The following is a 16,539-nucleotide window of genomic DNA, read 5'->3' as shown; positions in this document are numbered from 1 at the left end:
TGTCTGCATCTGGAGGTGACCGTCTCCTCTTTCCTCAACTTTGGAAAAGATGATTTAAAAAAAAAAAAATGTATCCGCTTCATTGGAATGCCACAAGAGAATCATCCATAGTTTACCTGCGAGGAATGACACACCAGAATCTGGTAATTTCATCCAGGTTTGAATCCTGTTTTTTTGGGTTGCTGTTTTTTCCGCCAGCCCTACATCTTCGTCATGTGACATGCTTTGTCCAGATAAAAATGTGCCACTCACCCAAACGAGCACTACCCATGACAGTGGCATCCTGGAATGTTCCCCCCGATTCCACCTTTTTCAGTTGGAGCAGGACTGCAACTGAAAAAAAAAAAAAAAGAGCTGCCAGAGTAAATCAAAATATTTTTTTGTTCCCCCGGAATATGAGACGATGAACCTTGCAGCTAAAAAACAAGTGTCTGCTACGGTTCACTCTGCCGCAGCCTTGCTAACTCAGTGACTGCCACATGTACAGGGGTACAAGATGGGAAGAAGTAGGTCCATGTTGAAGGTGGAGAGGTTTAAAAAAAAAAAAAAAAAAAAAAAAAAAAAAAAAATCTCACATTGTTAATAGAGGCCCATGTTCGACCAAGCATGAGATACACACACCCGCCCTACTCCTCCTCGTCTCGGCTTCCTGCTTGCCTCACACTTGCTAAAAGTGGACATTTGGCACCACTTGAGGTAAACATGGCATGCGTGTTCATTGTATGGGAATGATTTACCCATTACGTCATTTGGTTTTACACTCGGAAAATCAATCTTGCATTTTCCCTCTGAGTATCGACAGACGGGGTGTGTAGAATTGGGCCTTTTCCCAGAAGAGGATTTATTTTTATTTGCACGTGTGTGTGTTCAGGCCAGTCAACCTTGTTTGGCCAAGCTCTACTAGCATCCATGTATGAAAATAAACACGACTGTGCGGAAATGGACGAGACCGAACACATGTACAGTATGTGCACTCAACACAATTGGACATAAGTGGTGCTTCAACTCATCACATTGGCCAGGTCTGTCAAAATGTGTGCCCAATTTTTTATTTTTTTTTTTCAACCTTCTAAAGTGATCATCAATAATCATCAAAAAGTTGGCTGTGCAACTCAAGACAAGGCTAACCGAATTGTGAAGATTACCCTAATGCTTTCCAAGGCACAAACATCTATTTGTGTCAGAAACTTCTTGATTTGAGTCAGTCTCACTTGTACGCAGTCTTCACTGCTTCAAGCCAACTGTCAAATTTACTTAAACTGGGGTAGGAGGGGGGGGGGAAAGAATAAAAATAAAAAAATAAAAACTCAGCGATTGGGTTAATTACGTTTAATTGAACACACCAGAAAAACACCACCAGTAACATTTCGTTGGGTATTGGTAGAGTAGTGAAGCAAACTCATCAGCAAATTGACTTGAAAGATGAAGTCCATACAGAAAGCGGAAAACTGCCGAGTGAACTGATGTGACACGTTCAACGCACGGAATGTGAAAGCAAAAAACTGGAAAAAAAAGGTGGTTGGAATGCAATGAAGTCACAGCCTCAGCTCAAATTTTATCAACCTGGACTTTGGACTGGTTCACATTTGTAAGCTTTTTTTTTTTTTTTTAATTATTATTATTCTTTACTGAACTATTAGTTCCAAAACAGTGTTAAGCAATTTTCAGACATAGCACAACGTGAAGAGGTAACCAATATAGGGCCAGCTCCCATTCAATTTACATCTGCAGACAGTAACGAGGTCGCACCAGCAGAATGTTTATGAAAACTGACTGGGCATTAACAAACACCTACAAGACCACCACACAAGTTGGGTAAAAAGGTGAACATGAATGGTAACGCAGAGCTAAAGGTGGCGCAGTCTTCAGTTGGCAAATTTCTGGCGCACGGTGTTGGCGATTTTCTTGGCGCTGATGCCGTAGAGGTCCAAAAGCTCCTGGGGCTTCCCGCTCCGAGGAACGCTGGTGACCGCCAGCCGGGTCACCACGATGCCCTGCTCCTGGCCCACTGCCGACAACACCGCCTCACCAAGACCGCCTGGGCAAAAAGGTCAGATCGTGACAAATCCGAGCAACCCTCATGCGGACACGATCCAAAACAAACGGCACTACCCACCCTCCTTGTAGTGGTCCTCCACTGTGATGATGTGCCCTCCTGTGGCTTTCGCACTCGCCAAAATGGTGTCGGCATCCAGCGGCTTGATAGTAAATGGGTCAATCACACGGATGTTTTTCCCTAAACAAGTCCAGGATTGAATTAATCCAGAGTTGTTGTTTTTTTTTTTTTTTTTTATTACCAGACTGTGCAATCCATTTCTACACAGAACCACAAGGGGGCAGTATGGGTTTACCTTCACTTTCCAGCACTGCGGCAGCAGCCAGCGCCTCGTGCAAAGTCACACCAGCTCCAATCACAGTCACAAGATCACTATCAGACTGGCGCACAACCTGGGGGACCATCAAGTTTGTTTTTCTATGACACAATATTCCTAGTATTATGCATCATTTGGCCACACGCAGGATAAACATTCACCTTGGCTACACCAATCTCAAACTTCTCATTTGGAGAATAGATGACGGCTGTATCGGGTCTGCTGGTTCGGATGAAACAGACACCCTGCGGAAAACGATTAAAATAAAAAAGTTTAGGGATGTCCCGCAAAAAATAAAATAAAAAGGTGCTCAACCTTTGTGTTAGCTGCTAGCTCCACAGCTCTCTCGGTGGACACTGCGTCACTCGGGTAAAACACAGTACAAGTGGGGATGGCACGGAACATCGCCAGGTCCTCGAGCGCCATCTGAGAAGGACCATCCTCACCTAGAATGTTCCATTGTTCAGCACCCAGTCAGTCATAAAAAGGGCAAAAATGGGTAAATGCAGGCACAGTCATGCCAAAACCTCACCAATAGAGACGCCGCAGTGGGATCCGACCAAGTTGACGTTGGACTGAGAGATGGCTCCCATTCGGATCTGGTCGTAGGCTCTGGACAGGAAGGTGGCAAACGTGCTGGCAAATGCCACGGTGCGGTCTCGAGAAGCGCAGCCAATGGCTACTCCCACCTGTGCAAGCGGGCAGTCCAACAGAACAACTCGTGTGGGTCCACAAACTCAAAGGATTATCTGGCTTTCCGGTACATAGCAACAGATTAGACTAATTTGAATTCTTTTTCATAACTCAACCAGTGACTTGTGCGAAACACTCCCAATAAATTTCCTCATTTCAAATTGAGCAATTGAAAATGAGAACAAGGCATCATTGAGCGTTGACACAAGCAGAGAACTTTAAACTCATTTACCATGTTCTGTTCAGCAATGAAACATTCGATAAAGCGCTCGGGGAACTCTTTCATGAAGGTCTCTGAGAAGGTGGAGTTTTTGGTGTCCCCATCAAGGGCTACAACTCGCTCACTCGTTCGGCCCAACTTGGCCAGCGCAACACCGTACGCACGCCTCGTTGCCATCTGAATGGGCAGAAAAAGAAGTCAGCAGAGACGGTTTGAGACATAGTCGATATTACTACTACTATTCCGCGACCCCTGTCGTGGTTGCCCTTTTATTACAAAATTACTAGCAAACAAAGAGCATTTTAACAAGTGTATATGTACCTTTTCGCCCTTTTTGTACGCTGGAGGAGACGCCAGGGCGATGTTGCTCAAGTCTGCAGGTGCCGTATCCTCTTTCGGCAGCTCAGGACTCAACGTCTTGTTGGGGACTTGGATTTGTTGCTGTATCTCTTTCAAGAGTTCAGTCACCTTGTCTTTTGGGATGGGCTTTCCGTGCCAGTTCAATTGATCCTCAATACCTTACCCCCCCCAAAAAAAAAAAAAAAAAAAAAAAAAAAATAGGATCAAGTCTCATTACAGAAAATAGTTGACTGGCCACTACATAGAAAGCCCCACCTACCTCTGAGGCCTTTTCCCTTGAATGTCTTGGCCACAATGCAAGTGGGCTTGCCCTTAAACTGCTGAGCGTTCCAGAAGGCTTTACAGAGTTCCTCCACATTGTGCCCATCCACAACGTACGTGTTCCAGCTACAAAAACAAATCAGTATTCGGAACCCAGAATCAGGTCTATTAAGAGGTACCAAACATTCATTCATTAAATAAAACAAGTTTAAATACATGGACAGATGTGGTGAAATACATTAAAAGGCATCAAATATTAACACAACAGTACCGTCAGTAATCAGGTATCAACACGTAGATATAAAATAATCGACTATTTTGCGACATCGATCACCCAGAACCATTTTCGGCTTACATACGACCGGCATACGGCAGCACTTGAGCTCGATGGGAACACGGCGGGGCCGGTACAACCTCGTAAGTGTCAAATGTTACAAGCTTCGCTCTCAAACGGTCACATTGCCAGCAATGATGAAAAGCGAGTTTGTATAGAATTAGATGGTTTGTTGAAGGAGAAATGATTGGTGGCTTTCGACCGTTTTCTATCGCTATTGCACAGGCTGTTTTCTGCGTCTCCTGACTGCACTGCTGACTCGCTGGCAATTTTGACGAGTCACAGCAGTGTTGAGGATGTGGTCATGATTACGCGCATACTTTAATCCTCATTATTAAACTTGGATTCGGTTCCGATTATAACGGCATCCTGTCAAACGTTTTTAACTACTAAAAATGTCGATGTGTGGTGCACTGTGGATTGTTACTGGTGCTTGTAACATGACACGGGCACTGGCAAAGACCGCTGGTGTCAAACTTACGCAATGGCTGTATTGTCGTTTACTAACAACGACTTCTGGAGAGACATTATGTTCAGAACTATGCGTCAACGTTTTGAAATCATAGTATTGTTCAGTCAAGGATTGGTATTCGGAACGCCATGGGTGTGTGTAACTGGAAATGTGTTTGACTGGCAGAAAGCCCAGTCAAAGTTACGTACATGCTGTTCTTCATAAACAATTTTGTGTGGACTTCCAACTGACAAAGCTTAACGCTGAAAAGGTACTTGTAGGGTTTTAGCAGCAAAAAAATAAAACAAAAAAATAACCTTAATGTCCCCTATGATCTAAAATGTTGACTTTACATTGTTTATTGTGTACAATTAGATAAACATCGTTGGTCAAATGATTGAACTGGAAGTTAAAAATGGCAAGGGATGGAACATGCCAACGTTCAGGCGTCAAGTTGATGGTCTAACTGTGAACGGTATCATACCAAGTAAGGAAACTGATATTGAAAAATTCACTAGCCCTATTAGTAAGTTCTGATATCCACTGAATTCATTCACTTATAGCCATTAGTATACAGGTCCTTCATTTTCCGTGTTGTATTTTTCGTCAATGTTACGCACATCTATATTTGCCAGAAGTCAGTTTTTTTTTTTTACTCGATACTTTGCGGTACATTAACAAATTGGACATAAATTGGTTTGTGAACCTACTCTAACCCTAATATTTGCGTGGAAAAATGTACATGAGCATACGACATCGGTATGTTCAAGCAAATGCGAGCGAGCCTCTTAAAATACCCACTCTCACTTTTATTATCACCCAAATCCTTTTTCAGTTGCAACCCGCTTCTTAATTCATTTCTTCATGGTTTAATAAATGTGACACAGCACAATTTACTCTATGTGCAGCGTCAAACACCTTTACAGGCTCGCTGTTCAGGTTCGCGCAATGTACGGGCGTGAGTCGCCAACTGTCATTCTTTGCGATGGTGCGGTCCAACCAGGTCAGAGCGCGTCGCACGGTGTGCGGCAGCCTCATTAGTCGGGTTGTACTCTTCGACGTTACCGTGCTAGAGCGGTGAAACAAGTTTGCATTTACACCTTTAGCGCCAACATTGTGCACTACCCAACACACTGCACACATGTTTGGGCGTGTTAAGTCCGCGCTGGATGGAAAGTGTGAGCAAATCGCTAAAAACTAAATATTGGGAAAAGGACCGTTTGTATCTGAATTATCATGAACGCCAAGACACAGCACAGCCCAAGTAAATAACTGGTACTTTGAGATGCATGTCATTGTATGAAAAGTACTTTATAAATAAAATTTGAATTGAGGCCAATTCCAAAGATCATGACCTCCATTTCAGGAATCTAATGCCAATTCCATTCAATCATTCAGATCAGATGTAGACTTAAGTCACAACTAACCCAAAGGCTTCGCAGCGCTTGCGGTAGGTTTCCATGTCATGCTGGAGAGGCGCAGGCTCACTCTGACCGAGTCGATTGACATCCATGATCGCCACCAGGTTGTCCAGCTTATTGTGAGACGCAAAGGCCATGGCTTCCCACACGGAACCCTCGGAACACTCTCCATCTCCCATGATGCAGTACACGCGGTAACTGGGGGGGGTTTGAAAGAATCCATACAGCAAGATTATTACTTGACAAACCACTAATCTTATTGCCTCACAAAGGCAATATTTGTAAACGTTAATGCAAAAAAGCAGTTAAAAAGGTATGTCCTGCAGGACGAGCAATCACCAATATTCAACCCCCCCCCCCCACACACAGAAATCAAATTGCAACACATTGGGTACAAGTTGTGCCATCATTCAAATTACAGTAAATCAAATATTTGTTCCTTATTCATTGTTGTGCTATATACAGTGGGTACGGAAAGTTTTCATACCTCCCTAAATTTTTTACTCCGTTATATTGCAGCCATTTGCTAAAATCATTGAAGTTTATTTTTTTTCCTCAATGTACACACAATACCCCATATTGACAGAAAAAAAACAATTGTTGAAATGTTTGCTGCTTTATTAAAAAAGAAAAACAAATATCACACAGCCATAAGTATTCAGACCCTTTGCTGTGACACTTATTTATATTTAACTCGGGTGCTGTCCATTTCTTCTGCGCATCCTTAAAACGGTTCGACACCTTCATTGGAGTCCAACTGTGTTCTATTATACTGATTGGACTTGGTGAGGAAAGCCACACCCCTGTCTATATAAGACCTTACACCTCACAGTGCATGTCAGAGCAAATGAGAACCATGAGGTCAAAGGAACTGCATGAACAGCTCAGAGACAGAATTGTGGCAAGGCACAGATCTGGCCAAGGTTACCAAAAACATTCTGCTGCACTTAAGGTTCCTAAGAGCACAGTGGCCTCTATAATCCTGAGATGGAAGACGTTTGGGACGACCAGAACCCTTCCTAGAGCTGGCTGTCCGGCCAAACTGACCAATCGGGGGAGGAGAGCCTTGGTGAGAGCGGTAAGGAAGAACCCAAAGGTCACTGTGGCTGAGCTCCAGAGATGCAGTCGGGAGATGGGAGAAAGTTCTAGAAAGTCAACCATCACTGCAGCCCTCCACCAGTCGGGGGAGAGTGGCCCGACGTAAGGCTCTCCTCAGTGCAAGACATGAAAGCCTGCATGGAGTTTGCAAAAAAAAAAAAAAAAAAAAAAACACCTGAAGGACTGCAAGGTGGTGAGAAATAAGATTCTCTGGTCTGATGCGACCAAGATTGAAATTGTTGGCCTTAATTCTAAGCGGCATGTGTGGAGAAAACCAGGCACTGCTCATCAAGGTTCACCTTCAAAAAAAGACAATGACCCTAAGCACACAGCTAAAATACCGAAGGAGTGGCTTCAGAACAACTCCATGACTGTTCTTGAATGGCCCAGCCAGAGCCCTGACAGAACTGGAGAGGATCCCCAAATCCAGGTGTGAAAAACCCAGAAGACTCATGGCTGTATGAGCTCAAAAGGGTGCTTCTACTAAATACTTACAGCTGTGTGATATTTCAGTTTTTCTTTTAATAAATCTGCAAAAATTCCTACAATGCCATTTTTTCCCCTGTAAATATGGGTGCTGTGTGTACCTTGTGGGGGTGAAAAATTTACTTGAATGATTTGCGCAAATGGCTGCAATATAAAAGAAAAAGTGAAAAATTTAAAAAGGGGTTCTGAAAACTTACCGCGCCCACTGTACATTTGGTCAAGTGAGTCACTTGCATGACCAGTACAACAGACTGATTCAATAACCAAAGTGCAGTAGGTGCTAGCTGAGACAAAGCAGAGAATTAACCAATGGGAGAGAATGTAAACAATGCGTCACTAACATGTGTGACTTTAAGATCATTCCATACACAAATTTCACAAGGTCTGTAGATCAACTTGTACTTATACACTGCAAACTGATTCCTTGCGGAATGTGTGGCTAGAATGTTTGAATAAAAACGGGTAAAATGTACACATTCACCTGGATTTGTCAAAATGTTTTCCGGTGTATGCCATGCCACAAGCAGCACTAAGACCCTGACCAAGAGATCCAGTTGCCACGTCAACAAAGGGCAGTTTCTGGTGAATAGAAGAAAAAAAATAATAATAATAATAATAATACAAATCAATGCCAGTCTCGGTCATGTTCCATACAAGGAAATGTGAATGATGTACAGCAAGAGGTGCTTGTACTTCTTATCTTACAGGCGTGGGATGCCCCTCCAGGTCACTTTCAAGCTTACGCAGGTTGAGCAAGTCCGACTCCTTCACAAAACCGGCCTCGGCCCAAGCAGCATACAGGATCGGTGCAGCGTGACCCTTAACAAGAGGGAGCGTCATACGCCAGTATTAGCATGGTACATGTAACGCTGAGCTCAAACATGTCCACACGAAAACCTTTGAGAGCACAAAGCGGTCGTTGCACGCGTTGCGAGGGTCGTCAGCTTTGTAGCGCATGGCGTGGAAGAAAAGCACGGACATGACCTCAGCGGCGCTGCAGCACGATGTGGGGTGGCTGAGAAGGAAGAAAATGTGAAAATATGACTATACTTTTTTTTTTTCTAAATAAATAAAATCAATACAAACAAAACATGCACAAAATGAATGATTTTGGTATGTGCACAGTCATTAAAACATTGTGTTATACTCTGAATGAGTTAAGAGTACAGGACAAAAGATTTGATTGGAGCGCAAATAAAACATCCTTTGGGGGTTTTGAGAGAACGTCACAGAATTGTTAAACTGTCAGTATCCCTTAAAAAAAAAACATGCAAACTTGAGAAACTTCAATGCTGAAATAGTGGTCAGAGCATTGTAATCATTTGGAAATCCTCTGTACTCAACAGCATCTCAGCTTCCCTATGTGAGTTGCATTTCAAAACGGCATCATTTCAACCAAACTTACAACATGCCAACCATTATTCATTAGGGTTACTCTCCCTTTGAACAGAATTCAATTTACCCGCTGTGCTTTTGCTGAGCGGCGACCTGGTGGGGAAACAAGGGGAATTAAAGGCAAGGACTGAATTCCAAAGTTGATGAGATTTCAAACTTGTGTTCAACGTCAAAGTGGTAGCGAATCCGTATGGAGGTTGGTGACGGCATATACTCAACTTTTCTGGAGAAAGATGCAGCATTGTGTGTGCAACATCACAAATAACACTGATATTTAAACAGATGTGTGTACTATCCACTGTAATTGTTTTGTCACCCCGCTACGGACTCCAGTCACAAGTTCTCACAACCAGTCAAATCGCCATCAAAAGCGCAGCACTGATGAGTGAGTCTACACTAAGCAAACAAGTGACAGAAAAGCAACAGCATCAACCATTGCTTGATGACAAGGAAATACTGTACTTCCTACAAAACCTGTTCGAGGTGACTTCCGAGCAGGAAGTCACCTCGATCCAGCAGCACGACATGTCGCATTCCAAAACTATACGTGAGGTAATCACACATTACCGGCCGCCAACAGAGTACACTTACGCAATCCAATGACAAGAACCGCATTACAATTCTGCCTTTAACGATACAGTTCTACACAAGTACAAACTAAAACGTTACTTGAAGTGTATTACTGGCCAAATTATAATTTAAGTGGCTCAATACTACACGTATGGATTACGGATCGCTAATGTGGCAGATCAAGGTTTTAACTGCACTGGTGATTTTTCTTTGTTGCAGTGAAAGGTTCATATTTTTGTTGTAATGAATTTGATCATATGGTGAATGTTCATGTACATATTTTATATTTTACATTGTTAAGGGCAAGAGCGGTTTTTAATTCTTGTCGAGCGCTAACTGCACGCTCCACACGTGATAAACAAAACCCAAAAGCAGATGGCATTTTTGGGCTGGCTGCAGGTAGATCATTTTAATTTAATCTCAGGAATACCAGGACTCAAATAGATATAAATATTTTATTAGAAAGTAAGCTTCAATATAGAGACTTTTTAGAGTTCAAAACGTTAACGTTACATACACAAATAAAATTGTGTTGTCCAATAGTTGACCGATTTCATAGATACAACATTACAGTTTTTTTTTTTATACATTTAAAAAATATATAGTGCTATAAAAAGGTTTTGTGGCTCCCGTTAAATTATTTTTCTGCGGAAAACGATCAAAATGGCTCGAGTATGAAAAGGTTGCCGAGCCCTGGTCTTGAGGGTTGATTCAGAGTTTGTGTCCGAAATCACTCCCTAGCTACTGTATAGTGCACTATATAGTGGTTTCGCCATTTTGTAGTGGTGTCTGAATGCTTAGTGATCAAATTCAGTGCTCTATAGTGCTCTTCTTTTATCCATTTCCCACAAAGCATTGCAAAAAGTAGAACAACCAATGGTCGGTCACAGAGTAGTGATATACCACAATGCATTGCGTCGTCAGAGACAATGGCGGGACGCGATGGGTCGAATTTTTCATAATGCAACTTTTAAACAAAGTTTCGGTTGTTGGCATTTTTATAGCAATGTACAGTAAAAAAAAAAAAAAAAATCTCGTTTCAATAATGTGCAACACGAGGGAGTGAGGGAAAGATTTCCGCCGACACGGGATTTTATTGACCCCGGAAGTGAACTAGCTACCAGTTGTAAAAAGTCGGCACTTGACACATCAGGTGGTTCGAGTTAGCGACCCAGTTCATCCATTGAAAGAAGCCTTCCGCTTCTGACGCAACTCCGGGTGATTAAGGCGAACGAGCTTGTGATTTTTTTATGTTTGTTTATTTTTTTAAACACACGAAATCTTATTTGAACGGCAGCACGTGCTACCAGGCCCGCAGATAATCTGCAGAGCGTTAGCATGGCACACTGGCGGAGTTTTGACTCGAATGTGACGTCAAAGCAGCTCAATAAGCTCATTGTCAAGCTTTACCCAGAGTTGGAGGCGCATGTTGCCTTGATGGAGTGAATTCGCAGCTTGTTGGCGACGTCCTTCAGCCCCTGCAGAGTTTTTTCGTCGGGTTTGTGGTAGTTGGCCATGGTTTCTGAGGGGGGTTTCCTTCTGAGTGTCGGAGTCTCCTGGGAAAAAACCAAATATGTCACTGAGCTCGAATTTATCACGCGCGTTTCTCGGGGCCGCTGGCTCACGCTGACGTCTCTGCTCCGGGAGGACGACGGCCTTGCCAGGGGAGGGCATTTAAGTCCCCTCAAGCCACGCCCAGCAAACGTTGTGGTTGGAGGAACAATGTGTCAATCACTCACAAGGCGGAAGTTGTGTCAATCACTCACAAGACGGAAGTAACCTCTGCCAACTTCGAAAACAACTGAAATAAATGGAAACCTTTTTGGTACCTTTTTTTTCCAGGCAACAGGGCAGGTGCTTGAGCCTAGCAGCTATGTGTGCACATGTCTAACTTAATACCCGTTTGGAGAGTTACATGTCCCAAGTAGGTTGTTGTTGTTTTTTTGTTTGAGTTAGCTAGCGTTGGCTTAGGGTTATCAAACCGATGTCTTCCCGAAGCTCTGCTAGCGTAGTGAGCTGAGTCGCAAAAATTTTAAATTAGTTCATGATCACAACACACAAACAATATAGATCCTACTTGTATGTGATTTTACAGATTCGAGAGATTTACAAAACAAGTATTTCTTCTTTGTTACTTCCCACCACTTGAAAGTGCCAATTGCTATTATTAAAACTGTTGAGACGGACCACGACAGTTTTAAATAAAGGTTTAATTTTCATGTAGTTTTTGGGGTTGTATAGCAGCGGCGTTTGTACGGACCATGGGTCACCGACCTGCTTGAAACTGCGAGCTACTTCTTAGGTACTGATTAATCCAAAGGGTTACCAGTTTGATACACACTTCTGACATAACAAAATTTGCTTTAATTACATTTAACTAAGTTTCTAATTCACGATATTCATCCATCTGAAGACACTGATCATGATCATGCACTCACAATAATGATCAACAATGATTTTACGGGCTAGGAAACAAAAATTCACTCCCAACAAGTCCAGGAAATCACAATGTCGCCTTCACTGGTGAGCTAAATTTAAAATAGCCCAATGGCAGAGACCGCGCATTCTCGCTCTGCAGAGAACCTGCAACGGCGTGCTGTTGTGTAATTACAAGGAAGTAAAGCAGCACCCACTTCTTTCAAGAAAGGACAAGAAAATGAGAAGTTGGACGTTCACGTTTTAGCAAAAGCTCAATGACGACGTAGGCGCTGCAGATGGAATAACAGCACTCGTATTTGAACTGAACGAGAAACTATTTCCAATAGTGTGCATAATGCTGTACTCTCCCTTTAAAAGTGCAGCTGGATAGCTGCCAACAGGGAAGTGGTCGCAAAATTTGCCTCGTCATCATTACACAGGGAAATAAAGAAGTGATTGCAAAGACGAAACCCTGTTCATTACTACAGGATTTGAAGCGTTTGCTAATGGAATAGATGTCATAAAGTATCGTCAACAATAATATAGTGCATCATACAACACTGTATGCAAGATAGAAACAATCTAAGGTTTCTACATAGGCGTCCATCCCAAACCAGTCTTTTCCAGGAAGTGGAGCAGTTATTACAAATGTTTGACTTTAGCCTGTTTCCTCTTTGAGTTCCTGAAATGACAAAGGACATACCATTAGAAGAAGTAATAAAGAAACAAACTTTCCCTGATGATTAATTTAATTGTATTTTTTTTTTTTTTTTTACCTTAATCGCCTTCCACACCTCAGCCCGCTCCTCCAGGGAGACAGGCTCTTTATCAAGGCGCTCGAGTTTTGGAATAAGAGTAAGAACATATGGCCGGTAGTCTGTCGTCCCGTCCAGCGGGTTCTCGGAGAGGATCACGACTCGCAGGGTTTTTGACACAAGGCCAAGGGCCCGCAGGCAGGTCTCATCTAAGAAGTCATTGCTTCTGTGGGGGAGAGAGAGAGAGATACAGGAATGTTTTTTTTTTTGTTTGTTTTTTTTTGTTGCTCTTTCTTGCTGTGGTATCACTGCGTAGTATACCTGACATTGAGGTACTGGAGACATTTCATGTTGGCGTTGAGTCCATCCAGATTACCAAGTTTGTTGTTACGGAGATGAAGAGTGGTGAGGCTCTCTAACTTCTCCAAGCCCTCCAGACTTGTAATAAGATTTTGGGCCTTCAACGCGGAGAAGGAACACATTCACAAAACAAAAGACTACAGTCGAGCACCACTTTTTATTTTATTTTTTACCAGATATAATCGCTGCAGATTGGGCAGGTTCATGCCATTAGTCGTAGTCAAGCGGTTTCCTCTCAGCTCCAAAGTCCCCAGTTTGGAAAAAAGGCAACTCTCAAAACCGTTTAATCTCTGTATCCGGTTCCCTGCAGGAGACGTAAACACTTGACTTGCAGAAAACAGTATGCTCATGATTTATTGCACTTAATCAGATCAACCTGAAAGATTGAGACTCTCCAAAGCTGGTCCAACAAGACCTTCGACCTCCGTGAGCCGGTTCACTGCCATACTCAGCCACTGGAGGTAGACCAGCTGAGAAAAGGTTTGTCCTGGGAAGCATGTTACATAATTCTTGTCCATCTAAGAAATAATCCAATTTGAATTTAAATTAGAGCAGTGGTTGTCAAGTTTTTTTTTTTTTTTTACACACCAAGTACCACCTCAAAAAAATACTTAGCTCTCCAACTACCACCATAATGACCGACATTAAAATACAGTAACGTAGTGTTCATCCAAAACGTTGCAGTGGTTTTGTCCCTAAAAAGTGTGCCTGTAGTATTGCGAGCCGCTATACCATGATGCAGTTTGAACATTAACACACACATATAGGAAAATAAAAAAGATGGGATCAAAATGTGTTGCGCATAAAAGTTAGCGTTCGACTTGAATAAACAGTGTACGAAATAGTTAAATACAACTGAACTGTACTAAAAAAATGTACTGTACTTAAAGTTAAAAAAAAAAAAACAATTGGATTCAAACAGGCTGTATGCAAAGCTACAAGCTTCATTCCAATACGTTTGTATCTCACGTTTTAAAATGTACATTTTATTCGTATTTAATTCAGTGATTCTTTCATGTACCACGAGAGAGCGCCTGCATACCAATAAGTGCTACTCGTACTACACTTTGAGAATTACTACATTCGAGTGAATAATGAAACTTCCTTTTTGTTTTCTTTAAGAAAAGGCCTTGCCTTGAGCCAAAGAAGCTGTGTGAGGGATGACAGAGGCGAAAGGTCAGAAATGCGGTTGTTGGACACGTCCATGAACCGAAGGTGAATGTAATTGCTGATCGCAGCCATGTCACTGAGTCTTCTATCGAGTACAAGCACGAAAATAGGAGGTTTAGGACTGAACAAATGTGCTATTGTTGTTCATTTTGCTTTCATACTTGTCCTTTAGGACGACTTTAATGAACGCATGTCTTAATCCATTTCCTGTTCGGCACAGCAAAGACAGACCGGGAATTATAATATCTTGATCCAAAGGGCGAACCTGTGAATGAAACAAAGGAAAGGGATGCCACACAGATTTCAAGGGGAAAGTCACACTGAACAACTTATTAACAATTTGTAGCTCAGTCATGGAATTAACGGGCCCAAACCTGCTTAAAACCCGTCACATTTACTAAAGGAATTTCATATTTCATGAAACATACAGACATGTTGACTTGGACAGTTGATAGAGATAGAGAAGGGAAGGGAACTGCTTGAAAGGCAATACTTGTAGGGAGGTCATCTACAGTTTTACACATGACGCTAATTTCATATTTAAGAAGCAAACATGGGTGCGTAGTGTCCAATGTGCATTTCCACTCATGATCCATTTGTTAACCGCTTATCACAGGGAAGAAGGTGTCCCAAAAGGCCAAAAAGATGTCTACATCCTGGTCCCACGCTATTTAGGCTGTAGTTAGGGAGGCATGTGTGTCTATTGTGGTGTATCTCCGGTTTTGGTCAATAAAGAGAACTTCGTTGACAGCCAGCTCGCAAATGTCAGATCTTTCTTTGCCTTTAAAACGCAACCATCTTTATCTGGAAACGCTCGTCAACCAAGCCTGGAAGGGTCGACTTTCACAGAGGCTGCTGCGGGTTCGGTTTGGGACGGCCTCTGACCTCTTGACCCTCACAGTTGTCGGGATGATTCAAAATCAGATTTCCTTTTCGCGGTTCAAAGGACTTACAGTGAAACAATGTGTATGCCGCTGATAAGCGCTAATGATACTAAATTATGAACATGTATTTGAATGATTTCTTCATAGTAAATTATCCATTCATCCGTTTCCTCCAGTGATTACGGCCGCTGGGTACATCAGTTCAATTGCAGGGTACATGTAGACAACCAACCATTCAAACTCACGTCTACGGGCGAGTTGGAAGAGTCTGCAATGCAGCTAACGTGCATGTTTTGGGAGTTTGGGAGGAAAACGTTCACAAAACACAGAAGAACGTGCAAACTCCGGAACAATGAAGTGACACAGTGACGTACTGTTCCTTCTCAAAACTGCATTTATACACACACGCACACAAATCTATCGACCTGTACTTGCGATCAGATTATGTCTTACATTTTCACGCACACGTACGATAATCGTTTGTTTTTTTTTCTTCGATACCTCTACTGCTTCTTCGTCCTCGTCTTGATTTTCTTCCCCGTTTTCCACATCCGACGACACAGCTTCCTCGTCCATTTGGTTCAGTCATCTGCAATTGTGTTTCAGCGCGAGAGGAAATGTTAATTCCTGATAAACGGCTCTCGTTTTTAAGGCGATGCCCCCCCCCCCCCCAGTTACCGAGCCAGGACCGCGAGTGTTATCCGTTGCCATGGAGACAAGACGCCCGCACTAAGCACAAGTGCTGTGTCGACGTGAGCGTACTCATCTTTTCGACTTAACATTCTTTCATTTCTGTGATGTAGACAGTCACAATGCGAATAAAAAAACAAACAAACAAAAAAACCCAGACGTATATATGTAGAACATGTATATAAATATGTCAAACGTTTGGACGTAGTTCCTTATGCTTTTGAATGAGAAACCGCGTCCCAACGTTTGACCAGTAGTGCATATATTACACAATATATGTATTTACACAACAGCTATATTACACCTTAGAATCAACATTTTAAAATGCAGTGCAATTTTCTTATTTGAGGCTGACTTGAGCACAATTATTTACGTAAAATAGTTCAGCCCAAGGTCCCCAACTCAACTGGCCCCATACCTGCAGGCATCACCGGGTCTTTTCATTCCCATTTCTGAATTTGCAAGGCCAAGTGGTGAAAACCAATAAAGACAGCGGATTAATTCGTTGAGGTAGAGGGTTCGCATTCGCAGGGGGTTGAAGTCAAGAAACGTCTGCATATTTCTTTAGCTATTTTCTTTAGCTTCTCCATACAAAACACAC

General features: G+C 42.5%; 2 protein-coding genes and 1 long non-coding RNA gene across 4 annotated transcripts; 1 reads left to right on the top strand and 2 right to left on the bottom strand.

Annotated features, from left to right (window-relative positions):
* Nucleotides 1-1,314: 1,314 nt before the first annotated feature.
* Nucleotides 1,315-11,370, bottom strand: tktb (transketolase b). Its single transcript, XM_061697220.1, has 15 exons — nt 11,287-11,370; nt 11,072-11,217; nt 8,594-8,711; nt 8,402-8,515; nt 8,178-8,275; nt 6,119-6,310; nt 3,905-4,032; nt 3,607-3,803; nt 3,298-3,462; nt 2,905-3,061; nt 2,688-2,818; nt 2,534-2,617; nt 2,352-2,448; nt 2,117-2,236; nt 1,315-2,038 (listed from the first exon to the last, which is right to left on the bottom strand). Exons 2-15 carry the CDS (start codon nt 11,176-11,178, stop codon nt 1,866-1,868), a joined length of 1,881 nt encoding a protein of 626 aa, XP_061553204.1. The 5' UTR covers nt 11,179-11,217; nt 11,287-11,370; the 3' UTR covers nt 1,315-1,865.
* A 66-nt stretch (nt 11,371-11,436) lies between these two features.
* On the top strand, nt 11,437-15,135 carry LOC133413201 (uncharacterized). The gene is made up of 3 exons (XR_009769846.1): nt 11,437-11,585; nt 13,565-13,674; nt 14,317-15,135. It is a non-coding gene; the product is annotated as an uncharacterized LOC133413201 (long non-coding RNA).
* lrrc23 (leucine rich repeat containing 23) lies at nt 11,499-16,462 on the bottom strand. 2 transcript variants are annotated; one of them, XM_061697241.1, is made up of 9 exons: nt 15,927-16,462; nt 15,750-15,837; nt 14,526-14,629; nt 14,329-14,449; nt 13,571-13,712; nt 13,368-13,498; nt 13,156-13,292; nt 12,856-13,060; nt 11,499-12,761 (listed from the first exon to the last, which is right to left on the bottom strand). In XM_061697241.1, exons 2-9 carry the CDS (start codon nt 15,822-15,824, stop codon nt 12,738-12,740), a joined length of 939 nt encoding a protein of 312 aa, XP_061553225.1. In that variant the 5' UTR covers nt 15,825-15,837; nt 15,927-16,462; the 3' UTR covers nt 11,499-12,737. The 2 variants fall into 2 exon arrangements, with proteins under 2 accessions (XP_061553225.1, XP_061553217.1); XM_061697233.1 differs by lacking the exon at nt 15,927-16,462 and having other exon boundaries at nt 15,750-15,913.
* Between the last annotated feature and the right edge of the window lie 77 nt (nt 16,463-16,539).

This window comes from Phycodurus eques, chromosome 1 (genome assembly GCF_024500275.1).
Source record: "Phycodurus eques isolate BA_2022a chromosome 1, UOR_Pequ_1.1, whole genome shotgun sequence".
In the NCBI taxonomy this organism is placed as follows: Eukaryota; Metazoa; Chordata; class Actinopteri; order Syngnathiformes; family Syngnathidae; genus Phycodurus; species Phycodurus eques.
This window is presented reverse-complemented; position numbering and strand designations above follow the sequence as displayed.

Excerpts from the sequence above, each read along its gene's own strand:
- lrrc23 (XM_061697241.1), bottom strand. The coding sequence starts at position 15,824 with ATGGACGAGGAAGCTGTGTCGTCGGATGTGGAAAACGGGGAAGAAAAT. Across the intron at positions 13,293-13,367 it reads ATCTGCAGCGATTATATCTG|GCCCAAAATCTTATTACAAG; the intron begins GTAAAAAATAAA and ends TCCGCGTTGAAG. Across the intron at positions 12,762-12,855 it reads AGGTGTGGAAGGCGATTAAG|GAACTCAAAGAGGAAACAGG; the intron begins GTAAAAAAAAAA and ends TTGTCATTTCAG.
- tktb (XM_061697220.1), bottom strand. The coding sequence starts at position 11,178 with ATGGCCAACTACCACAAACCCGACGAAAAAACTCTGCAGGGGCTGAAG. Across the intron at positions 2,819-2,904 it reads CCACTGCGGCGTCTCTATTG|GTGAGGATGGTCCTTCTCAG; the intron begins GTGAGGTTTTGG and ends GGAACATTCTAG. Across the intron at positions 2,237-2,351 it reads CGCAGTGCTGGAAAGTGAAG|GGAAAAACATCCGTGTGATT; the intron begins GTAAACCCATAC and ends GGACTTGTTTAG.